Source organism: Lipotes vexillifer, unplaced genomic scaffold (assembly GCF_000442215.2).
Source record: "Lipotes vexillifer unplaced genomic scaffold, Lipotes_vexillifer_v1.1 scaffold1017, whole genome shotgun sequence".
Lineage (NCBI taxonomy): Eukaryota > Metazoa > Chordata > Mammalia > Artiodactyla > Lipotidae > Lipotes > Lipotes vexillifer.
The window spans coordinates 2764764-2791785 of NW_006772141.1; the positions used below are offsets into that span (position 1 = coordinate 2764764).

The 27022-nt window shown below is 39.7% G+C and overlaps 2 protein-coding genes across 2 annotated transcripts in view; one reads left to right on the forward strand and one right to left on the reverse strand.

Moving 5' to 3' along the window:
* ATG2B (autophagy related 2B) overlaps nt 1-21984 on the reverse strand; it is a 75779-nt gene extending 53795 nt beyond the window's left edge. Inside the window, exons 1-11 of the mRNA XM_007447328.1 lie at nt 21823-21984; nt 14057-14219; nt 10273-10425; nt 9204-9306; nt 7328-7490; nt 6389-6568; nt 4159-4255; nt 3066-3251; nt 1952-2106; nt 1745-1850; nt 758-1019 (exon numbers count right to left, since the gene is read on the reverse strand). Of these exons, the coding sequence (XP_007447390.1) occupies nt 758-1019; nt 1745-1850; nt 1952-2106; nt 3066-3251; nt 4159-4255; nt 6389-6568; nt 7328-7490; nt 9204-9306; nt 10273-10425; nt 14057-14219; nt 21823-21984 (1730 nt within the window). The remainder of the gene's footprint in view (nt 1-757; nt 1020-1744; nt 1851-1951; nt 2107-3065; nt 3252-4158; nt 4256-6388; nt 6569-7327; nt 7491-9203; nt 9307-10272; nt 10426-14056; nt 14220-21822) is intronic.
* Nucleotides 21985-22517: 533 nt separating this feature from the next.
* GSKIP (GSK3B interacting protein) overlaps nt 22518-27022 on the forward strand; it is a 21604-nt gene continuing 17099 nt past the window's right edge. The window contains exon 1 of the mRNA XM_007447329.1: nt 22518-22626. The gene's annotated coding sequence lies outside the window, so the exon portion shown is untranslated. The remainder of the gene's footprint in view (nt 22627-27022) is intronic.

Here is a 27022-nt window from a genome sequence, read left to right on the forward strand (position 1 = left end):
AAAAAAAAAAAAAAAAAAAAAAAAAAGTAAAATGAAAGCCCAAAGCGTTTTCTAAAAATAGTAATATATGTGCCTAAGCCATTACATAAAATAACATATGAATGGACAATTTATAGGTCACTCTCATGTTAAAATAAATAGTATTTGCACATTAACAATAGTATATGTACTTATAAACTTAATTATTTCCTCATCTATTAGGACGCAACACATGAAAAGATCAGTGGCTATTTGAACAGCTTTGATTTTTTTTTTTTTTAAGCAGAAGTTGAAAATGTAGCGTCCAAGCTCAGGAGGAGCCTTGGTATCATTTCCCACCCCATGGCCAGCAGCATATGAATCACTTTCAAGTCCCTTTGCATTGGCCCATTCTACGCACACCACCACTGCCATCTCTACTAAACCTGTGACAGTAAGAACTATTTTTATGATCATAATAGTGTCAGTGGGGAATGAAGGCAAAATGTGGGCAAAGAAACTTGACAAGAGCAGGGCAGGGAACTAAAGAAAAGATAATTTAGACAACTCCAAATTATATAGATCTTATATCTGAATGTTTCACATGCCAAATAACCTGAATGAGAGATTCTATGGTAAACATCTTTGCAGCACTGCAAGAAAACCACACTCACTCCACTCATTTAGATATTTAAAATGTGAATTGGAAAAACAAATGGAGATAGGTAGGTATTGTAGATAAATGAAAAGTCCACATTTCGTTCTTTTTCAAGGATCATTAATAAATATAAGAGTTTACCTAAGGTGATCATGTGAGCAAGCTTCTGCAAATACCGCTCGGAAAGACTTAAAATCTTCTGTTGAAAATCTTGCTGGATCAATCTTTTCTATACAAGTAAAGAAAGCTATCGCCATAGGTGTCAATGGATTAAGGTTCAATGATGTTTCAGGTGGAGATAAAGGATCGATGTGAAGCACAGAGATTGAAAAAGTTCCCACAGCTAGTCTAAAAATAAATTCAGGCCTGGATTCATCCACTGAAACAGATCTAGAGGGGAGAGCTGAAATACATGTTAAAATTATATTCATAAAAAAGTTAATACTTAAAACAATCCATTACATCAAAATTACAAAACATTTACTCATGTGTTAATTTTAAAATTAAACCTGAGGATTTAGTCTCAAAAAACATGTGATCACACATTTTGAGTGATATTAAACAAGTAAAATAAACTAATCTTTCTGCATTTTATATCCAAGATCCTTGATACTTGAAGTACAAAAAAAAAATTGTTACAATAGGAAACATATGAACAAAACTTTTCCATTAATAAAACTGTATTGGAAAAAGTCAGAGATTAACCAAAAGCTGCTCTTCAAATTTTCCTTTAAGCCCGTGTCTATTTCAATTAAATTTTGCAGAAAAGAAACGAGGTTCTCTTTCAAGGAAAGTGTAAACGTGAAAAAAAATCAGATAGTTGATTGAGACCCCTAAACTGCAATAATAATATGAAACTTATGGTGTACTTTTTACTAAAAATATTTAAGTATTTAAATACACAAAGAATACAATAAATAGGCACCTATTCTGAAACACTTCACAGTGAATTGTTCAACAATGCTTCATTTTGTTTCTAAATTTCGGTAAACAGCCTATACCAAAGAAAAATTTATGAAAAAGAAAAGAATCAATAGAATGGCATTTTTTAAAAACAATTTTTTTTAATTTTTAAGTTTTTAAAAATTCCAGGGGAAACTATCAACAAATGTCTTTTTTTTTACTTACCAGTCTTCTGTAAAGATGCTGGGTGAACTAGGTTGGATGGTAATGCTGACCCTCTTACTGGCTGTTCTTTATGATGATCAAGGAAATCTCCCCAAGTTGGCTGAAGCTATAAAATAATTTTTTTAAAGCTATAAAATAATTTTTTTAAAGTGCAAAATTTTAGAAGCAACTTTTCAAGAATAGAACAAAAATTAATTAATACTTTACCACAGTAGTACTTAACGGAGATCCTGCTGGTGTGTTTGTATATGTACTAGTTAATGATAACTCAAGGTCCATATTCGGGGGTTCCCCAAGGGGTGGAAGAGAAGAGAGACTATGGGACATGTCCATATCAGCCATGGAGAAGAAAACTTCTTCCTCTAGACAGAATTAACCTTTGTCAGTTTTATTACAATTCCAATTCACATCTTTAAAGTTCATATATATTAATATCATATTCTTCCCTCAGGTTATCTGAGATATAGTGATGTCCTAAATTTTATTTTACTTCAAATGGGGTAATTTCTTTGGAACCAAGATAATAATGTCATAGTAAAAACTCAACTGAATATAGATTAACAAAAGGTTAAGCTAGCCCACTGGTGAACTTTTTAAAAAAATATATGATAAGCTGCATTACATGGTATAATGTAATGTCAATCCAGATTTTTAAATAGTATAAATATCTTGCAATCCCTGGTTTCATATGGATACAGCTATTTCTTTAAAAAAAAAAAAGAGTTGAATATTTTATTTAGAATTCTATTCATGTTTTACTTCTTTCTAGAGACTGTTTTACCCTCAAGCAAATGAAGTTTCTTATGGCCCAAATTTCTTGAGTAGATGTGAATTTTTTATTTAGTTCAACATTCCATACTTAAATTGCTTCTTATTATTCACGGTATTAGTGCTTACACATTCTGAAATGCAAAGTAAACTGGGTAAAGATTATATTTACATTTAATTGATAGAAAGATTAATGGACAAAGGTTTCTATGCAAAGAAAACTACTGTAAATCATTATGTGAGCACATAAGAATTTGACAAAATGAATAATTACCCCCAATTTATCTTCTGTGTAAATCCACATTTTTAATTGACTTTCCTTAGAATAAATCATGATTTACAAAACAAAACTATACAATCAAAAGGGATACTGCAGCACATGCGTGCCAGTGCATCACTGTAAGGCTGTGGTTAGATCAACTTATAAATTTAAACCTTCTTGGATCTTCAGTTTTTCCATTACTAAACTCCATTTTACAGCAGCCAAAATTAAGTTTACCTTGCTCTATGATGATAACATATGATTCTGAAGTCAACTTTTTGAGTTGCTTACCCCGGCTAGAAGGTGTACGAGCTGTTTCTGTCTCATAAAAGCTTTGCTCTGAGGATACACCCGCAGAGAGGGAATCTTTCCTCAAATAATACCGGTTTAATTCCATTTGAATTCGATATTCATCTTCTTGCTGCATGGGTCGATTTTTTCTGTCTTTATTAGCTAACCCGATTTTGCTTGAATTTTCTACAAGTATACAAAAGGAAAGCAAAATAGTAATTAAATTTGGAGTTAATTAATCATTTCTCTCCCAACCCACTTATCCAATATCAATGGCAACTTAGTACCACAATCAGTGCAAAACCACCACTACTTAATATTAACTAGAGATCTAAGCAATAGCTCTGAGCAGCTAGCTAGGAATCAGAAGATCTGATCTCTGATAGGTAAGTCATTAAAAATTTTCAGTGCGTGCTATTTAATGTGTTTAAGAATTACACCTTCTCAGTTGTATGAAGTACTACCCCCGACCAAGGAAGTAAGCCAGTCAGTTCTGAACATGTTATGTATATGATACAAAGAATCTGAACTCCAATTTGTGCCATGATAATGCAATTTGAAAGATCCAATCAAATTTATCTATTGAGGATTCTTATTTACAATACAATACAGCTTTTTGTTTTTTTTTGGCTGCATTGGGTCTTCGTTGCCGTGCACGGACTTTCTCTAGTTGCAGCGAGCAGGGGCTACTCTTCATTGCAGTGCATGGGCTTCTCATTGCAGTGGCTTCTTTTGTTGCGGAGCATGGGCTCCAGGCATGCGGGCTTCAACAGTTGCAACACGCAGGCTCAGTAGTTTCAGCATGCAGGCCCTAGAGTACGTGGGCTTCAGTAGTTGCAGCACGCAGGCTCAGTAGCTGCGGTGCACAGGCTTAGTTGCTCCGTGCTTGTGGGATCTTCCCAGACCAGGGATCGAACCCGTGTCCCCTGCATTGGCAGGCGGACTCTTAACCACTGTGCCACCAGGGAAGTCCCTATAATACAGCTTTAAGTTCACACATTTCCTATATAGTAATACAATTTCCTATTTGTATGCTATATATTTTAGCTAAAAAGTTTTAAAGAATTAGAAATAATAACAGATTTATACTTGCCTGGTCCAGCAATAGCTGCTAACATATCCAAAATCAAGTGCACCTGCCTTGGCGACAGGAATAGATGTATAGAGTCTATCTGTCCATCAATATCCAACTTGAAAAAAAAAAGAAAGAAAACTACTCAGGATGAATACTCTTTATAAACTCATCATGACAAATCCCAGGACATCTTAATGCACTAAGAGGAATACTGATCATTTAGCCTTGGATTCCTTTACCTAAGATGATTCTCTCTACTAATCCACACAATCTAAATGAAAAGATATAAGGCCAACAACTGTTGTTTTAAGAGGGAAAATCCTCCTGAGAAATTCCATGTTGGCAAGTCCAATGTCATACTTTGTGTCTCTCTGAGTTTTCTGAGTATTTAGGGTATTTGAGGAGGCCTTAAGATACAGTCTCCAAGAAAGAATATCTATAGCAGTAACAGAGTAATCATTCCCATCATGATTTCAAAAGACTCAAATCATAATCTTTAAAGCTTGATTCAAACCAAGAGCAAATAAAGTTGGCTTTCATAAGTTTGCCCACAGATCACACTCCTTTGTAGAACATGCAAGGACCTTCTCTATCGACAGTGTGTCCCTGTGAATGCCCTCTGTGCTCCACAAAGCCCACTCTCCACTGGGCATGGAGCCACAGCAGAAAGAGGGTGCTCATGTGGAATTCCCTTCTCTTTTCCAACTCCCTGTCCATTTTTCCTTCTAGAAATAAAAGCCCGATCCCACTCTCACCCTGATTCTTTTGGAGTATACTCTGACAAAAGCAATTACCCTGTTCTCTACATCACATTCTGGAAAGTTGAATATGCTCGCCTTACATTTCATTCACCTCCTCTTATTTCTAATGTTAACACGGACTCCTATTATCTTTATGCCATTTTACAATTTAAAAATAATTCAATTAAGAAAATACTTATATTTGGGAAATGGCATCTTTCCCAGGCGAAAAACAAATTTCTTCTGATTGTAAGAACAAAAAATAAAATAAATTACATAGTGACTTTGAGAAATTTCCATGATCTAACTAACAAAATAATACATTCTCCAACAATAATAATAATCATTATTACCAACTTTTTTTTTGCATACTGGGGCACTGTGTTAGATGCTTTTATTTCCTCTAATTCTTAGTACTGTTCCTGTCTTACAGATGAGAAAACAGTTCACAAAGATTAAGTGATTTGCGCAAGGCCATCTAACAGATCCAGAGCCAGGATTTTAAGCTAAGCTGACCCGTGGAGTGCTGGTTTCATGGGGCCTCCTTACTGACTGCTGACATCCCAGGCCATAAATCTACAAGGAGTTAAGGCTGGGGACAGTGGGAAGATCTGTTTTTGATTATATGCTGAACTTAAAACCTTTCTATGTGTGTTCACATGTACTCAGTGGCTCCCTCTTCCACATTCCCACAGCCATGTCTATGCCCTTATTTTATCTTTTATTAAGACAAAGATTGCATTCCGTTCATGTCTGCAACTGTCCCAAGAACTTGTATGGGGTCTGGCATATAGTAGTCACTCGAATGTCTAGAACTAGTTAAATAAGTGAATATACAAATAAATAAACCCTGATATCTTCTCAAACTACATTTTACACAGATTATATGGAAGATTAGTTTTAAGAGTCCGAGAATAATACCTGACACACACTGTTAACTGACTAAATACATGCAAGTTTCCTGATTCTCCAGACTGTTCAATATTGTTCCTTAAGAAATGAGTACAGTTGTCTTTACACTGTCTTCAAAAAGCTATGAGACATCATGAAAAAAATCAATCTCTTTTCATAAGTATTATAAAAATGGACATTCCATTCAAAATACACATAGGTGGATAGTTTTACATACACGTAATTAAACATCCCCTTCAGTCAACTTGCTTTCCCAATCTCTCCTTCCTCTAACTTTATCATTTGATGACGATAGAGATTCTTTAAGACATTCCTAGTTATCTGAACTAATGAATGTTTCTGAAAGTGGAGGAAAGTAAGCGTAGGAGACAGCTTCAAATCCTGAGCTGCAGCAGATGGCAGAAAGCCCGTCTTCACCCGAACTCTGTCACCTACAGACAGAAGCACCAGCTGAGAGTAAACACGCTGACTCCAAAACCGTGGCCCCCTCGTCACAGGGTAATTTACAGCAACCAATCAGTGGGTCCCCGCATAGAGTAAAGGATGCCTGTGGCTTTCTTCTGTTTTTGTCTACAGAAAATAGAACAAATACTTACCTTAGCTCCAGGAAGTACCTCATTCTGTTTCAATGTGAGACTCAACCCCAAACTACCGACTAGCCCTCCAATCTGCACCGGGTCAGAGGGTGCTGCCTCTGGCAAACTCCTAGTTAGTTGTGGGTGTGGCTCATAAACAATCCTGGGACTCCAGCTAGGGGACAGCTTTGGCTCAGCTTCCTACAGTAAGGCAATAAGAAAAAAAAGCAATTCTTTAAAATACCTTAAGGTAAGTTAATTGAAATGCAAAATACAATTGTCAGTTTAAGAAGAATAAAGTATCTGACTTGAAAACTGTATGATGTGACAATGGATAAACCAGTATTGTAGAGCTACCATGAAATACCACAGTACCTTAATAAAGGCAAATCATGGAAAAGGACTTCATGAATAAAGCACAGTCTCTGTTCAAGTTCCATAATAAGAAAATTTCATAGACATTCTATAATTAAGAAAATAAGATTTGTGAAATAAAGTAAAAGATAAATCATGGAGTGACTAATTTATAAAAGGACTCTCCAATCTTAGAAGGGATTAACAAAGAGTTCCTTAATTATAAAACTTTTTTAAGATATGACTTGTAAGATACATTTTCAGCAATACATTCAGCATGTAAGGTAAATGTGAACATTACTTGATTTCCTGTTTTTACTGTAAAAAGGGTATTAGATGTTAATATATCATTTCCCTCTAAGACATAGAATCCAGTGTTTCTCTATCAAAGTAATACATAGCAAACTGGCAGAAATGGCATTAATTATAAATGTGAGTATTCTTAAATCTCCAAAATATATGCCCCCATTACTGAATATTTGTGTTAACTCTCACATCAGATGGAAACCTATTAGGTACATATTACACATCCTAGGAAATTTTAAAAACCCTCATGTAAACCTTTCAAAAATCTATGATCTTGGTTTTTTGTTTTGTTTTCCTTACCGCTGGTGCAGTTGAACAAACTGGGGAAGATTTTGCTGATGCAGAAAACTCATCCCAGAAGAGAGACACTCCAGAGAGCTGAAGTAACTTGTGAGCAAAAGCTGTGGGCTGATGTACATTAATTCCTGAGGACTCGTCAGCAGTTTCATCACAGTACATGGTTCTGAAAGTTAAAAACAAAAAGAGCATTTGCATAAAACTCCTAGGAAGGCCTTCCCTGGTGGCGCAGTGGTTGAGAGTCCGCCTGCCGATGCAGGGGACCTGGGTTCGTGCCCCGGTCTGGGAAGATCCCACATGCCGCGGAGCAGCTGGGCCCGTGAGCCATGGCCGCTGAGCCTGCGTGTCTGGAGACTGGGCTCTGCAAAGGGAGAGGCCACAACAGTGAGAGGCCCGCATACCGCAAAAAAAAAAAAAAAAAAAAACTCCTAGGAAAACCTACCTGCAATTATAAGAAATGCACATCGCTGTTGAAGTTAAAGGAATTTTTCAAGTGTTAGCTCTTCTTAGAATATATCTAAAAGGTGGGTCAGCATTACCATGCTTTACTACAGTAAATATTTTCATGAAGACACATTAAGCCCAAGAAGGTAATGTTTTGAGGCTCCTAAATTTGGGGGAAAAAATTAATAACTTCCTAAAGTTAATTTCAAGGAAAACAACTCCTGGGCTCCCTCACAAACATCTCTTGGTTAACAGTGAGACAGCATTTGGCTCCAAGTCACAAGTCTGACACGACATTTCTTTTTTTTTTTTTTTTTTTTGGCGGTACGCGGACCTCTCACTGTTGTGGCAGGCTCCGGACGCGCAGGCTCAGCGGCCATGGCCCACCAGCTGCTCCGCGGCATGTGGGATCTTCTCGGACCGGGACACAAACCCATGTCCCCTGCATCAGCAGGCGGACTCTCAACCACTGCACCACCAGGGAAGCCCCTGACATGCCATTTCTTGAATTCCTGTAACTATTCTATGTCCTATGACTCATCTTCAGCTTAAGTAAAATATTGTTGTGCTAAATGCATGAGATTTTAGACATTTTTTAAATATACCATTTTAAGGTAATGCAACCTAATTTCAAAGATCTGTTAACAGTAACTGTTTCACTAATAGCCATGTTTTGTGAAAGACAGAAATCAGAACTCAGTAAAGGCCCCCAACAGATCCACATACAAAGTGTCTTTGGTGCTCTGTGTACATACTTCTTTCTGCTTATCTCTGCTGGCAGCTCATGTGGCATTAAGACACAGGTGAAGAGTTACTACCTCAAAACAACACTCAGTAGTGGGTATGTAAATCAATCCCTGTTTTAGAGCTATTTATAGGTGCTCCAAGTGGGCAAACACAGAAAATGAAAAGCGATGTGTTTATATCTTTTTAAGTAAATCACTACTGTACATATTGACCTTAAAATACCCTCACAGAATCTTCAAAGAAAACAACAGTCTTAGCCTAAAGCAGCACATAGACCAAATAAAGCAAAGCAAAAAAGCCTATCACATTAATGAGACACATCTAAATAGTGCATTGTTCGTATGAAAAAACTGAAACTCTCCAACAGGAGTACCTTAAATTTAGTACCACTCAAATAGTCATTATTTCGATTTGATATTAACTAAAAGAGAATTACTTGCTTTGTGAAATCAAATATTCAGAGCATTATATTATATATAATTATACCCCAACTGGTACTTTCAGTTTTCAATAATGGGATTAGAACACAACTTGGAGAAAAGCACTTTACTCAGAAATAATGTAATATATTAACTTAATACAAGCACCTCTCAACTCCAAAAGCATCCTGAAATCTAATGAGAGTCAGATTTTATTATTTACAAAGAAAAGAACCGGGTAATTTGCTTTCAGATATAAGAAGTCTTACCTTTCTATTCGAATTTCAAGTGCAGTTCCAGTTTTGGAATTTTCTGGCACATGTTCAATTCTCAAGACAGTGTCTATAAAAGTGACTTTTACTCTTCTTAGTACTAGAGTAAACAGGTAACCGTCAACATGAGACCATGTGTATACTAAATAAAAACTTCTAATGAAAGGAATAAATACTAAATTAGTTTAATAAGAACTTACAAAATAAAAGTTGAATTTCTTTCCTTAAAAAAAATCCCCAAATCTTGAGCTTTGTAATAAATATTTTGCCTTGCTGAGCACTTACCCATGTTACATCTCAACCTGGGGCAATGACTAACACTATCTGTTGAATTCTAGTCCCTTCATTATGCAAGCATAATAAAATAAACAGAGGAGAAACTAGGGTAAAAAAGAACATGAAATTTAATTGAATACAGTAAGTCCCCTACATATGAACGAATTCCGTTCCGAGAGTGAGTCCAATTTTTTCCTAAGTCCAACAAAGTTAGCCTAGGTACCCAACTAACACAATCGGCTATATAGTACTGTACTGTAATAGGTTTATAATACTTTTCACACAAATAATACATAAAAAAACAAACACAAAAAATAAAGAAAACATTTTTAATCTTACAGTACAGTACCTTGAAAAGTACAGTAGTACAACAGCTGGCATACAGGGGCTGGTAGTAGTACCAGCTATATCACTGCTGTTTTTATGCTTGCTTCCAGACATTCTGGGCTTGAAATAAAGATACTGTATTACTGTACTCTATATAGTACTGTGCAGTAAAGTACACAAAAGCACAACCACTTGAAGAGGATGCACACACGTGACAATGTACACCAGACACGTGAACTAACACGCGAATGGACATGTGAATGCAGGTTCACATCTTTGAAAGTTCGCAACTTGAAGGTTTATATGTGGGGGATTTACTGTACAATTTTTTAAATAACCTCAATTCTAAAGTTCTGAAGTAAGAATAACAATTCTTTTAAAATCACTCAAATGAGTTTTTCTTATACAAGGCTTACTACTAAGCAAAATCTAAAATGTTTGAAAATACTCAATAATGCCAAACCTGTTTCAATGGTTTCAGCAAACTTTTCAAGTCCTTCAAAAGGCTGGGATCCTTCTCCTTGTTCATCTGTTAGTTTCTGGCTAAGACATTCTTTTGCCAATTGCATACTGCTGGTCATGAAACTTGACCAATACATAGGCTCAGAACCAGTTGCTGCAGAAAATATAGATTAATCCTAAATAACTTCTCACAGTTAAAACAAAGCCATTTCTTAAAATCACACATTTCAAACAGATAAATTCTTAATCCTCCAAGAGATATTCAGCATCATGGTGTCACCCAGGGATACAATAGTCTAGAAATTACTCCTGAGATTTAAACATCACCTTATAATAACTGAGAAGGGGAAAAAAAAAAATTAGAGAAAAAGTCCAGAGACACATGTTCTCATTATATGATATATATCTGACAAATATTAATTCACATATTCATTCAAGTATTTAATAGATATTTTATGAGTGGTATTGTTCAAAACACTGTAGAGCAGGGGTCAACAAAATTCCTGCAAAGGATCAGACAGTAAATATTTTAGGCTTTGTGGGCCATATGGTCTCTATCACAACTACTCAACTCTCTCACTCTAGTACAAAAGCAGCCAGAGAGAATGAATGAATGAATGAATATGTATATATGGTGATGTTCCAATAAAAATTTATTTACAAAAACAGATGACAGGGCTTCCCTGGTGGCGCAGTGGTTGAGAGTCCGCCTGCTGATGCAGGGGACACGGGTTCGTGCCCCGGTCCGAGAAGATCCCACATGCCGCGGAGCGGCTGGGCCCGTGAGCCATGGCCGCTGAGCCTGTACGTCCGGAGCCTGTGCTCCGCAACGGGAGAGGCCATGGCAGGGAGAGGCCCACGTACCGTAAAAAAAAAAAAAACGATGACAGACCAGATTTGGTGTGCAGGCCATAGTTAGCTGACCCTGCTATAAAAGAAAGAAAAATAAAATAATTATTAATTCTGCCCTCAAAGAGACGACAAGATAGAAGAAATGAGATAAAATTAAGAAGAATTAATAGCCAGCTACTGAGTGTCAACAGAAAATATTATGATAGCTAAGAGAAGAGGCTAAATCTTCTAGCTGAGGGAATTCACAGGAAAGTAGAGATAGCAGCTGACCTAGGCTTTAGAAAGTTACTATAAATGTAGATAAAACAGAAGAGCATCCTTGGAGAAGGAACACACGAACTGTGAAGAGTCCTTTCCAGATCCTCCCTTGTGAGAGAATTCCACCACACTTCCTTATGTTATTCAAAACAAACTGACAGAGATTACTACAATTATTGTCTTCTAAAATTAAAAGTCCTTTTAATGAAATATTTTTAAAATAAGGGTAAAATACTTGACTTTCCTTAGTAAAGTATTACTATATCTACTCAGCTTGGTTAAAATATAAAATATTCTTGTTAATTAAATACCAGATTATTAAGAATTTCCATGCATAGATTACCAATTTTAAAAATACAGATACTAAATTTTACCAAGCATAACTTAAACGTTGGTGTTTCAGGCAGCACTTGGGATCATAATTCTTCAAATATATCTTTACAAACATCACTTGTCACTGAAAGAATTTAAGTTCATAATTTAACATGATTCACCATCATGACTTTACTAGCTTATACATAAACACACACTCCCTGCAGTAGACAATCCAAGACACAACATAGCACAGTGGTTAAGAATAGGGGCTCCAGAACTAGACTGCCTAGATCCAGATCCCGTCTTTTCCATTTAATTAGCTATAACCTTGGGCAAGTTATTAAACCTACTATTTATGCTTCAATTTCCTATTCGGCAAAATGGCGATAATTAAAAGTATGTCAAAGAGCTACTGTGAGGATAGTACTTGTAAACCACACAGAACAGTATCTGGCATGCAAGAAGCACAGTATACATGTTTGATAAATCAGAAAACATCATATGTGTAATTAAAGCTACCACACGCATATATTTGTAAACAATGACTTGCTACTACTTTAAATCTTTTCCTTCCCAAAGTTTTCTTCTGAAAATTTTCAATCCTAAGAAAGAGGTGTACAATGAACACCTGCATACCCTACACCTAGATTCATCAAGATTACACACACACTGAGACTTCCCTGGTGGTCCAGTAGTTAAGAATTCACCTTCCAATGCAGGGGACGTGGGCTCAATCCCTGGTCGGGGAACTAAGATCCCATATGCTGCGGGGCAACTAAGCTCACATGCCACACCTAGAGAGTCCATACACCGCAACTGAGCCCGCGTGCTCTGGAGCCCGCATGCCACACCTAGAGAAGTCCACGCGCCGCAACGAAGAGCCCACACACTGCAACAAAGACCCAGTGCAGCCAGGAAAAAAAAAAAAGATTACATACACACTCTCAAATTTTCACTGAACTATTTGAAGGTAAACTGCAGACATCATAACACTCACTCCTAATGACTTCAGCATGTAACTCCTAAGAACAGGACAAGCCTCCTGCAAAAGCTCAATACCATTAACACACCCAAGCAATGTAACACTGACAAAATATCATACATACATTCAATACCCAAATTTCCCCAGCTGCCTCAATAACACCCTTCATAGGAAAGAAAGAAAGAGAGAAAAAGAGAATTATGTACTGCAATTAGTTATTCGTGTCTTTAGTCTCCTTTGATTTGAACAGTTCGTCTACCTTCATTGTCTTTCATGACACCGACATTTTTTTAACAGTACCAACCAGTTAGTTTATAGAATTTCCCTTATTTTGGATTTGTCTGACTGCTTCCTCATGATTTGATTCAGATTAAGCACTTTTAGCAGGAATAATACATAAGTGATCACGTCTTTCTCAGTCCCTCAGTCAGGACACACATAATGTCAGTTTAACCCATTATTGATGAGGTTAAGCTTGATCACTCAGTTATGGTGGTGATTGTCAATTTTCTGCACTGTAAAAGAAACTTTTTCCCTCTGCAAATAATATGTAAACAGCGGGAGATATTCTGATACTGTCTAAATATCCAGTTTTTCAACAACCCTTCACCGAATGGTATCAGCGTTCATTGATGATCTTGATACCATTAATTTTTACTATGGTGGCTGAAAACATGGGGATATTCTATCATTTTTTTTATGTTTATAAGTAGTAGCAATGAAGAGCTTTCCCTTCTCCTTGCCCCCCTTACATACTTATTTACTTATGTGTATTGACATGGACTTAGGGGTTTTTTTATTTAGTGTGTTATAATCCATTATTTTCATTATCTTTTTTGATGCCCAAGTTTTCCAGATTTGGCCAGTGGGAGCCCCTTCAAGCCCAATCCTGTGTCCTTTTAATATTTCTCCATCAATCTTTGAGCACTTCCTTGCTTTCTGGCACAATACTTTCAATCTTTAAAATATAAGTCACTTTTTATTCAGTATTGTGTAATAATTGATAATGGAAAAGAATTTAAACCATAATATATATACATATAAACATAAGTATAACAATCACTTTGCTGTACACCTGAAGCATTGTAAATCAACTATACTTCAACTAAAAAAAAAAGCATAAGTCACTTTAGATAATTGGTAACAAACAATTAAACCAATCATTATATACTAAAGTAACTGTAGGTAAATAGAGACAGAAATAACTCTGAAGATACAATCACACGTCCCCCACATGGACCATGCCCTAATATTTTATCTACTGAAAATCTCACAAATACAATGCAAAATTAATACTGAATTTAACGCAATCAGGTTACTTTCCCAATCTCTGAAAATTAAAAATAGAAACAAACAGAAACACATAATATACACCTACCTAGGCGAGGTCTAGGTCGGAAGACCAGTTCTAACCCTTTCACTTCCAGTGCACAATTATCCTGCAGCAAGGAGCCCCATGGAACGGACAGAGAAATTGACTGTATGAATCCTTCAGTGACTTCTAAGGGTGCATCTGCAGACTCCAGGATCTCATTGAGACACTAAAGACAAAAAAAAAGTGCATTTTGAAATCACAAGAACAAGAACTTAAAATTGTTGACTTATTCAGAGATGTTAAATATGCTCATACATGTGTCAGGCACTAAGGATAAAGAAAGCAGAGACCAAGATAAGGATGATTCCTGGCCCTCACTAAGCTGACAAAACAGCTTACCACGAAAGACACATTTAACTAAAGTGGGATAAGTTGCATGACAGAGGAAATACACTGTACTATTTGAACGTGTAAAAGAACCTAACCTAGAGATACAAGGCAGGCCACCTGAGGAAGTGCTATTTAAAGCTGAGACCAGAAGGCTGAGGAGTTAACTGGACACAGTGGTCCAGAGAGAGACAATAGCATGTTGAAGGATTCAAAGAAGGCAGATGTCAGAGTGTACAAGCACACATATTTGAGATACAAGAGTTTTGGGCGGGGTGGGGGGGCAGGTGTGGAAAAAGCTGCTTTAGGCTTTCCTGTAGCATGCCAGGGTAATGAGCATGCCAGGGTGGTGAGCATGCCAGGGTGATGAGCATGCCAGGGTGATGAGCCAGAGATAAGGCTACATAGATAAGGGTGAATGGGATCCAAAAAGCCTTGTAATTAATGTTAAAGAGTCTGAAATTTATCTCAAGGGCAATGTGAAGCCAGTGAAAGATTTTAAGCAAGGGCGCCATGATGAGGATAGAACTTTTAGTGAGCCACTCCTGCTGTCATGTACAGCATGTATTGGAGGAAAGCAAAACTCAAGCAGAAAGGATGTTATAAGTAAGAGAAACTAAAGTTTGGTTTGGCAAGGATAGTGACAATGAGGAAAGTTAGAGGAAGATGGATTTTTGTAATATATTAGGAAGTAGAATTAATTGGCATCATGAGGGGTAAAGACAAGAAGGAATGAAGAATGACTTGCAGGTTGCTGGCTTAGGCAACGGCTTAGATAGGGGTGCCATTTACTGAGACAGGGGAAGGGGAAGATGAAGAATTCAGTTCCAACGAGAATATCTGAGCAGACATCAAGGTGGAGATGTCTAGGAGGTCTAGAGCCCAGGAGAGCCATCTGGGCTTACAATACAGAAGGGCTTTATAAACACAGAGGGTAAATGAAGCCACAGGGGTGAGCAGAGACAGCCTTTGGGAACTAATGTAGAGTAAAAAGACAAGAGGCCTAGGACAGAATCCTGATAAACACCAACATTTAAGAAACAAGTTAAGAAAGAGGAACCTGCAAAGTAAACAAAAAAAGAAAAGAAAAAAAGCAAACAGAGAAGTGGAAAGAAAATCAAGAGACTCTTGCCCCGGAAAATTGTGGAAAGACAACATAAAGAGTGGTCAAGTGCAACAAGAACTAACGAGAAGTCAAAGATTTTTAAATGTCCACTGAATTTAGTGACATTTAGGGTATAGGTGATCCCACTGACAGCAATTTCAGTGAAGTTTTAACTACAACAAAAGGAAGACAGATGGATATAAATACAGTTAGTAGAATAATTAAATGGGTTCTTTTGACAGACGATATACTATTTTTTTTTTTTTTTTTTTTTTTTTTTTTTGTGGTACGCGGGCCTCTCACTGCTGTGGCCTCTCACGTTGCAGAGCACAGGCTCCAGACACGCAGACTCAGCAGCCAGAGCTCACGGGCCCAGCCGCTCCGCGGCATGTGGGATCTTCCCGGACTGGGGCACGAACCCGTGTCCCCTGCATCGGCAGGCGGACTCTCAACCACTGCGCCACCAGGGAAGCCCAGACGATATACTTTTTAAATTAAAATAACAAAAATTTATTAAATGCCAGCCTACACGTAATGTGCTTCCTGTATGCTATGTTGCATAAGGGTAGTGTTGTAATTCTTTGTCTACAAACCTAACGTTGAACATTGCGATCTAGACTGGCTCACGTTCTATCACTGGAGGTTACTACTTTGATTTTTCTTTTTCTTTTTTTTTTTGGCTGCACCACAGCATGCGGGATCTTAGTTCTCCAACCAGGGACCCGTGCCCCCTGCAGTGAAAGCACACAGTCTTAACCACTGGACCACCAGGGAAGTCACTGGAAGTTACTATTTTAATAGGCTTTCTTCACAATGGTGTTTGTGTGATCCTACAGACTTCCTAAAGAGTACATGGGCATGGATGGTTTTAAGGTATAAAATTCCAGATCCCCAATCTCCAAATATATTCTTTCCTAGAATGGACCTTCCTGAGAAGGGTACTTAAAGCAGTGGCATCATGTTGGGTCTCCTTTCCCATATTCCCTTGTACAGTCTCCCTTCTCCCACTGAGCCAAAAATGGCATATCTTTTTCCCTTCCTGAACCCTCCCTTACGCACTGCCTAGGATATAAAAATCTTCAGGCAGGACCAGCAATAAGTTTTCTGGTCTTTCCCCACCTTATACATATTTTTGGCATTGCCATTCAAAGAAATTCAAAGAACTAAGTGATACTGCTACTGCAAAATCCCTATAATTATCATCTACTTATTTAGGACATCAGTGTCTCTCAAGCTTATAACTATTTTAAAAATTTACGGCTTCCCTGGTGGCGCAGTGGTTGAGAGTCCGCCTGCCGATGCAGGGGACACGGGTTCGTGCCCCGGTCCGGGAAGATCCCACATGCCGCGCAGCGGCTGGGCCCGTGAGCCATGGCCGCAGAGCCTGCGCGTCCGGAGCCTGTGCTCCGCAATGGGAGAGGCCACAATAGTGAGAGGCCCGCGTACCGCAAAAAAATAAATAAATAAAAAATAAAAAATAAAAATAAATAAATAAAAATAAAAATTGAGAGTGAAATTTATGCTGAACCCTATCAAATTCTAGTTGTAAGTATATTCATCTATGGATACATGAACAAATCAGGGAAGAGGGGGAAACACACCCATAACATCAATAAATATATTTCCAATAAGTTTTTATGTTTAGTTATTCAAATGTATAATATATTTACATTGTTTTGATCAACTGCCCTTAACATTGTAATAACAAAACAATCCAGGGGAAAAATTCACTTAAAAGCCAATGATTATGTGAAGGAGATACTGATAAGATCAATATGGTAAAAGCCCTAGAGCAACCACTAAAAACTCAAGAAAAAAGAATCAATAGTGAAGAAAACATTATGGGAATTTAAATGTTACACTAGGGCTTCCCTGGTGGTGCAGTGATTGAGAGTCCGCCTGCCGATGCAGGGGTCACGGGTTCGTGTCCCAGTCCGGGAAGATCCCACATGCCGCGGAGCGGCTGGGCCCGTGAGCCATGGCCACTGAGCCTGCACTTCTGGAGCCTGTGCTCCGCAACGGGAGAGGCCACAACAGTGAGAGGCCCGCGTACCACAAAAAAAAAGAAAAAAAAAAAGTTACACTAGAAAATATTCACTTAAGGCAAAAGAAAGTTGAATTGTGACAAAAATTTTTAGTATGCCCGATTTCAATTTAGTTACATGTTTTTATTATAGAGAAACGACAGCATGATCAATAAAAGATACAAGCATAAAATATACAAATTACAATAAAATCTTGCAGAGGAAGTTGGACGGACATATGAGTTCAATGGGAAAACATACAATGTTAAATTTCCAACTACTAATGGTGACTTTGTTCAAGCATGTTTAAATATATAATGGCAGGTATTAAGATCTTACTGGGTAAAAAAACTATATTTTTATTATATCAGTATTTACATTATCCTTACAACTATTTAAACTTATAATGAAAACATTTTAAAGTCAATTTTAAAATGTACAAGGAATATGTTAGTGTTTCAAAAATTTTTTAAAGAAAACTGGGCAAACATGTTTGAAGAATAGTCTTCTAAAACACAGTCTTTTAAAACACAGTAGCTCAGTCACTTACTAGCTGGGTGGCTTTGGACAAGTTTTTAACTTGAGTCACAATTTCCTTATCCATAAAATAGCTATACTACCAGTTTAAGGTTACTGTGAGTGTAAACGAAATAACGTGTAAAGCTACCAACATGGTTCCTGGTACCAAGTTAACACTCTATAAATGCTGATTATTGTTCTTTGTCTTCCACAGTGCCTACCTAGTACAATGATGAGCACTACTAGGAATTCAAGGTGTGCTTGGTAGGAAGAAGAAAAGCAAACATTAAGTTATATGCTTCTTTGTGATACCGCCGTAAGACTAACTAGGAAAAGAATACATCCTTATTAGTTTAAACCCAGGCATAAGAATTCAAATAAAGATAAAATAGACTTAAAAGTTGTACTATACTTAATGTACAAATGGGCATTTGCACTCTCACTCAGGCCATACATCAGACTGGAACAAAGAGAAGACTAGCAGTTCCACAGTGGGAAGGGTGGTACCTTTGGCTGGATGTTCCATTTCAGTTCACTGACACTTGAGCATACAGTCTACATAAGAAAAACAGACTTTTAAACAGTAGAATCTTTGTGAGAGACAGAAAATGACAGTAACTTTCTGATTTCCTGGGTTTTCTTATGACCAAACATTTAGGAGTTGAATTTAAAGATAATAAGCAATTTTCTTCTTCACAAAGATTAGAATTTTAAATATGCCTACCTTTTATGTGATGACAAATGGCTATCAGTAGTACATGCTACCTAGCAGGTATACTCCAAAACACAAAACACACTTAAATCTGTCTTTTCAAAGTAAAGATACCACTTTATTAATGAGTGAGAAATGTAGCTGCTTTTCAAAGGATTTTTGTACTATGGAGAGGACATTTTGAAAAAAAATGTCTATTAAAACCACTATTTTTTTAAGTCGCTATCTACACAGGTTACAAAGGTTTGAAAACATGAAAAATTATCTCAGTAAATTTAAAGTCTTCTTAAAACAGTTCTTTTAAAGGAGTTTTAAAGTTACCTTTTATATATATATATATATATATATATATATATATATATATATATATATATATAAATGCAACATGTCCCAATTAACTGGCAAGAATAATTGACTGAGATCAAGGAAGAAGGGAATATCACAGGCGATTTCAACACAATCCTGCACATAATTGATGACTGAGATTTGAAACATTAGGAATGTTGTCAATAATAGGATTCTCCCGTTTGGATCTATGAATCTTTGTGAGGTATCTTTTTATCTGTCATGAAAGTCCTTCAAATCAAATGTCAAAAGTAACTGAATTTGCAATCAGAAGTTTAAATAGCTGTATCTAAACGTCACACCAAGATTTATCTTAGTCATAAACACAGCACACTATAATGAAATAAAGAAACCAGCAACAGCCAATGTTTACTGGATACTTTATTTGACATCATTTTGGCTGGGCATATCCCTCACCTTCAAGAAGCAGAACAAAACATAACCTTCAGATTAAGTCCAACCATAAGTTACTTTTCCAATGATCCTGAAGTCAAACTGTAAAACTGAAATATTACCACCTCTGATTTCCCATGAAGATTAAGTAAAACCTCGTAAATGACAGTGCCTAGTACAGTGCCTGAAATAAACAAATGCTCAGTTACATTAACTGCTCTTTCCTTGGCTTGAAGCCATGTGATTAATAAAGAAATAATAGGCTTAGGAGTGAGACTTGAATTCTCACTATACCACTTGCTAGCTGTGTGACTTGAGGCAAATTATTTAACTCCATCTGTAAAATAGAAATAATAATACCCCCCTTATAGGGTTAATGTGAAAAATCATTAAAGAATAATGCAGGGGCTTCCCTGGTGGCACAATGGTTAAGAATCCGCCTGCCAATGCAGGGGACACGGGTTCGAGCCCTGGTCCGGGAAGATCCCACATGCCGCGGAGCAACTAAGCCCGTGCACCACAACTACTGAGCCTGTGCTCTAGAGCTGGCGAGCCACAACTACTGAGCCCGCGTGCCCATGCTCTGCAACAAGAGAAGCCACCGCAATGAAAAGCTCATGCACCATAACGAGGAGTAGCCCCTGCTCACCACAACTAGAGAAAGCCCGTGCTCAGCAACAAAGACCCAACGCAGCCAAAAATAAATAAATTAATTTAAAAAAAAGAATAATGCATACGTACAACATTGTAAATCAACTACACTTCAATAAATAAATAATTAAAAAAGAATAATGCAGCCAAGTCCTTCAACCCTAAAAAGACTGTTAATAAATATCCAACCCTCCTCCTTAAAGACAGTCTATTCATAACTGTACCAAAAGGATAGACTTATGGGTCAATGAATTTTAAAATACCCATCAGAATCCTTATCTTTTGGTAAGAATTACAGCAATGCAGTACCCTGACACAGTGCCTGGCATGGAGTGGATACTCCATCAATGTTTACTGAACTCGGGTGAATTACTATGTCCAATTTCACTTGGCTAACTGTGGCAGCATGGGCTAGCCTGGGTTGGAACTAGGTCCTTCTGTTACTCAAGCCAAGGCTTTTCCCACTATCCTGTGTACCCTCCCTAGTTTAGGCCATCCACTTGCTGATAAAATTACATGCTTATTTAAACCAGTACAAATTAATTTAAGGGTCATAGTAAGGTGTCACCATAATTTGAGTTTTTCAGGTTTCTACGGCTTTAGAAGTCACTACTCTGTTAAAATACTTTTACATAAAAGAAAAACAAACAAACAAACAAAAAAAACACAAGAAAAAAAAATGTTTCCTTTTGTTTCGCCCAGCTACCACAGGAAAGTTACCTATACTGATGATTTCCTAAATGTAAACCATGTTGGAATGTTTTCAGAATAGTAATACTTTAGAATGGTACAACCTACACAAACTGTAAGCGGCAAACTCTAGTGGAACAAAGAGTTGGGGGAAATGGGAGAGCCATTCCATTCTTGCCAAACTCAAGGCTGAATACACATGAAGTAAAATACTATGCACTGAAAACATACAGATGCAGGTTCAACTATACATGAAGCACCTGTTAAGACGAGTCAACTCACAACCTCTGGATGACAAGCGGAAAACAAGTTTTTAAATGCCTGAACGCTGCAGCTTCAGCGCTTTTGCAACACCCGCTGTTACGATCTGTCACGTGAAGCAAACAGGCACAACCAAGCATCACTATTAGAGCCACACTACCATTCACCGACTGGCCTTCTACACACAGTATCAAGCAAACGCAGGCAAACCGGCAGAGGAGGCCTTCACCTAACTTTCTTCGAGATGCCAAACGCTGTACGGAGGCCGCGGTGTGCAAGTAACCAGCCCCAAGTAAATAAATGAATACCTAGGCATTCTGACATCCCCAAAGGTGGTCCTCATCCTTAATCTTTCAAGAGTGTCATCCCATGAAATACGACTTGTCTGCACAGAACCCCGCGACCCGTCATTCCCCAAAGGGGCAGCACTGATCACCTCCTTCCATGGACCCCTTTCAGCCAGATTCACAGACACCCACCCCCGCCCAAACCACTGACTCCGCTGATTCCCATAAGGTAGACTCCATTACCTATGTTAAGTTTCTGAACACGTGATTTGGGACAGCAAACTTGCTAGAAACAGATTACACGACACTTGAACACATTTCTCGGAGTACTGTCCCACCTGGAGCCAAACAATCCCCAGGGAGGGACTGAACGTCACCAATCTTGGATGACACTCGTTCGAATCGCGCTAAAGAGAAGACTGAGTCCCTCCCGGCTGGCCGCCGGCAGCTCTTACCCATTTGTCCAAGGGAACTTGGGCGAGGGACCCGGTGCCCTGGTACAGGTCCAGACTGAGCTGCTCCAGGCTCAGCTTCTCCTGTAGAAAGTGGCCCAGGTACCTCTGCAGGAGGTACCGACAGGCCCTCTTCTTGATGGACTCCGAAAACGGCCAAGGCATGACGAGGGCTGGCAGCTGGGCCGGCGGGGGCTGCGGACGGCTCCGGCCTGGGGGTCCAGGCTCCGGCTCCAGGCCGCTGCTGTGGTTGCAGCGGCGTCTCAGGTCCCGGCCGGCAAGCCCAGGCCGCGGCGAAGCCTAAGCCCGGGGAGGCCCCTCCATGCCCGCTCGGGGCCGGGAATCCCTCAGGGAGACCCCATCACCTGTGCCGCGCCGCTCGTGCTAGGCCTGGCGGGGACAAGGCACGGAGGAGTCCCCGTCACCCCAAGCCCGGGGGCTTCCGAGGGGGTCCTAGTCGGCCCAGAGAGAGGATGCAAGAGATTACGCAGGGAGACGGCAAGGCCTGAGGCCGGGACTGACGCGGACACCACCGCCGCTGCGCGACGAATTTGTTGTCATCCACGGGGCGCGCTCCCGACTGCGGGACGCTACCGGCGCGTCCGCGAGTCCCGGACTTCAGCGCGCGGCCGGGCAAGGCGGAAGTGACGCCACACTGGGGTCCGAAGGAGGCGGGGAAAAGGACCCGGAAGGGGGCAGTTCCGGCTCCGAGGGGCGGGGCGAGGGCGGGGAGGAGAGGGGGTGGCGCCGCAGGTCGCTTCCAGAAGCCTGGGGAGGGAATGAGAGAAGGACGCGGGGCGTGCGCAGGTGAGCAGTCGCGGGGCCGGCGGCGGGAGGCCGGCCGGGGGTCAAGGGGGATTCGAGGGCGAGCTGGGGCCCCTCTGAGCCGGACGTGGCTCTGCAGGCCGGGCCGTGAGGGCCGACGGCAGAAGCGGCCCGGTGCCCGGGCTGAGAGGGGGTGGGGTTGGGGGCGGATCCGGCCTGGGCCGTCCCGGACAGCTTAGACCCCGACCCCGGAAACGGGCGCTCGGACGCCGCCGTCTCTACGCGGAGGGCTGCAGCCCCTCTCGAGCATCCCTTTCCCCCTCCACGCCCACCCCCCGTATTGGCCGGTGCCCATTGTCAGCAAGTTATTCGTCGCCCGCCTCATTCAGGTATTGTTTTTCGGAGCTTCAGCTTCGCTACTGTCTGTCTAGAGGCTTGCAGTTTCCAAAGCGCTTTATTAATCCTGCGTGTGCTACGCCAGCGACCAAGACACTTGAGCTTTCTAGGCATTAGTGGGCAGAACTGCTCTCTCTAATCGATACCAGAACCTTCCGACCCCGCGGAAACCTGGGCAAAGTACTTGTGCGGTTCTGGGAATCTGCGCAGCCGTGTTTCTGCCTTTTAGGAGGCAACTCCTGCAGAGGCGGAGCCGGCTCTTAACTTGGTCCACCCCCGAGAAGGCCTGCGAGCCCGCCGTTCCGTGGCCCGGAAGCCAAGTGTCCTGGGTTAGAATCCCGCCCCTGGCGCTCATTAGCCGAGCCCCCTCGAAGCGGCCGCTGCCCTCTCGGAGTCTTCGCCAACTGTGAGCACATTAGTAATATCTTATCTCCAAATATTGTTAGGAAACTTAAACGATATCCGTGGGGAACCAGCGGGGTCCCGATACATCCAGTTCAATCAAGAATAGTGAATTAAACCCGCCTTTCGCTTTACCAGTTGGACTCCTGTCTTTCTTGGTTATTCCGGGGGAGCAAAGGAAATACCCTTTTAAAACTCAAGCAGACTGGGTGTTTGTCTTGTAACCTGTCAGAGGAAACAAACTGTAATAAGCTTACTGGAAAGTCTTGTGGAGTTTGTCACTAAGCAGTTCTAGTATTCGGAGTGCAGAAAGTTTAATTAAAGTTGTAAATTTTATTAGCTATCCGGTTTTGCTTAAATTATTTGGTATTTCTACCAAATAATTGAGTCTGTCACCTCATTAGAAGAGAGCTTAAAAGTGGGGATGTTTGCTTCAAGGCCCCGTTCAGTAAGATTTAGTAAATGATTTTAAATTTGCCAACACTGTTGATTTATCCTATCTGTGGGTAAAAAGGTTCATGGTTAGTTAATAAATGAAACTGTCAAAAAAAAAATAGTGAATTAAGACGACCGGGTTAAGAAGATTTTGTTTGTATGCTGATAACTTTCACCAGTGCCTTAGAAATACTAACACAGCCCACAAGTGTTGGCAGATGGAGAAAACTCTGGTTCCCCTTTCCACAGTCACCTTTTCATTTTGGAACCAGGGTGCTTTCCACTGTACGAAGGTGCTGGGATTGTTGCTACGCCTCGTTCTTTGTAGACTTGTCCCAAGCATTCTTGGTAACTTCACTTCCCTCGCTCTTCATGCATGTTTAAATGTTTGTTAAGGGTCCTTTGAATGAAAGTCTCCACAGTTGGTGATGTGAAAAAGGTAAAGAGGAATTCAAGGAGCTTGTGTTCTATAGTGAAGGGGTCACTTCTTTATTCAGTAAATATTTACTGATTGCCTGCTATGTGCCAGGGATTGTTCTAGGTACTGGGTATACAGCAGTGACCAGATTAAGTCCCTGCCCTCATGGAGTGCTTACATTTTATTGAAGGGAGGGGAAGCAAACAGTAATCAAACATGTCATATGCCATCTGGTGATAAGTGCTGTAGAAAAAAAATAAAGTAATATAAAGGGAATGGAGAGCAGAGAGATTTGCCACTTTTTTTTTTTTTTTTTTGCGGTACGAGGGCCTCTCACTGTTGCGGCCTCTCCCGTTGCGGAGCACAGTCTCCGGACGCGCAGGCTCAGCGGCCATGGCTCACGGGCCCAGCCGCTCCACGGCATGTGGGATCTTCCCGGACCGGGGCACGAACCCGTGTCCCCTGCATCAGCAGGCGGACTCTCAACCACTGGGCCACCAGGGAAGCCCTTGCCACTTTTATATAGGGAATAAAGGAAGGCCTCTCTTGTTTAATAGGTGACATTTTAGCAGAGACTTAGGCAAAGCTGGGGAGCAAGGCAAGTGAATACCTGCAAGAGTTTTCTAGGCAGGGCGAACAGCAGAACGCAAGGCCCATGGCAAAAGCGTGCTTAGCGAGTTCAAGGAACGTCAGGAGGGAGTGAAGGAAAGAGGAGAAGCTGGGGGTTTGTGGGGGGAGGGGTCATATAGGGCCTTGTAGGCCACTATAAGGACTTTGCCTTTTTATTCAGTCAGTGAATGGGTTTAAGGAAAGCAGTGCCATAATCTGGCCAAAATTTTTACAGGATCATGCTAACTGCTGTGTTGAGAATAGACTTTTGTGGAGGTGAGAGGACCAAAGGAGAAAAAGCAAGACCAGTCAGAAAGATATTGCAATAATACAGGCAGAGATGACAGTGGCTTGAACTAGAGTGATAGAAGTGAAGATGGGAAAAAGCAGTTGGATTCTGGATATATTTGGGAGATAATAAGCCATGTTTATGAATAATTATAATGCTTACCATAAAAGGAGTGTAAACAAAGTGGTATGAAACTGAGATCCAATCTGGCAGGGAGTTAGACTAGACCTTGGGAGGTTTGAACCAGACTTTTGATGAATGAGTACAGTTGACTTCTTTTCAAGTTGAAATGTTAAGTGATTTCTTTTGGAATACAGAATTACATTCAGACTGTCCATAGAATGTGTGAAATTTCAAATATCAGAAAAGGAAAATAAAAATTAGAAGATTTTGTAAAAACAAACATGCTCCCTTCACAGTCTTAAGTGTGTTGCCGGGTACATTTTATGCTTTGTAGGAGAAATTCAGCATAAATTGTTAAGGTTTGGGATCTGTCATTATTATACCTCTAGCTCACATAGGATACAGACTCATCCTAACAGCGTTTTGTATTTTATCAAAGACAAAGTACTATCACAAAATGTTAACAGCTAACATTAATTAAGGGAGGACGATGAAGGTAATTACCAACCAACATTGTCAACTTGCAAACAATTCTAGAAAAGATTTGAAATGACAGGTTAGAGGCTATATACCAGAGGCTGATGGGTCATGTCAAAAAATCATCCATGAAAGAAATCCACGTTAACATGTGAAATAAAAGAAAAGCTGAGATGTTGTTGTCCTTCTAAGACTTGTGCCTGAGGTAACGGGAATAAGATAATAGTGTTCCTGCGTCTCATGCTTCTCAGAGCCGTGAAAGGCCGCAGCTGCAGCCACTCCACATACTGTAAAGAGCACGGGACTTGGAGTCAAAGGGCTTAGGTCAGAGGTTACTCTTTCTTCTTTAAAGATATTTAAATACTCTATTTTTAACAATTAACAGATAATATTTCTTGAGCTTGTTGCGTGTCCAGCACCATGTTAAGCGTTTTCCATATATTCACTCATTTAGTTCTCTCGGGATCGCTTTAAGGTAGATGCTTTTGTTGGCTTCATTTTAGGGAGGTGGAATGTGTGACTAGAGGGATTAAGATATCTTGCCCCAAGTCGCAGAGTAAGTGGCAGAGCTGAGATTCTAGCCCCGATCAGTCTGTTCAAAAGAGCCCTTTAACCATCACACCATATGGCCAATTCTTATTCATGTAGAGAGGATTTTCCAGATTGCAATGTATGATACAAATAAAAATACAGTTGACCCTTGAACAACGCTGGGGTTAAGGACGCCAACCCCCCCAAAACTGAAAATCCACGTATAACTTATAGTCAGCCCTGTGTATACACAGTTCCACATCCGCAAATTCAATCAACATGGATAGTGTAATACTGTAGTATTTACTATTGAAAACAATCTATGCATAAGTGGACCTGTGCAGTTCAAACCTGTGTTGTTCAAGGGTCAGCTGTAATCATCATTAAGATATTACATGCTAACCCTCAGCTGACTGTTGTAATGGCAACTGAAAAATCGAACTTTCTTTCAAAATGTAAATTTGACATCTGTATACTGCTCTTGAAATCATTCTGGCTCTGTTCTTTTGCCATGCTGTAGACACGCAGACAGTCGTGTATGTCTTTCTACGCCCATTCTTTTGTCATCAAGGACAAATCTAGTCTTTTGCTAGCTCTTTAATGCTGTAAATTTGTGATGAAACAAAACAAAGTCTACTAAATTAAGAAGTAGAGAATAAAGAATTCAGTGAACAATATCTTGATAACTAGTTTCGTGAATTCTTCCCAAACCACTAACACAATCCAAAAATTATAGCAACAGATGAAGTAAGAGCGGT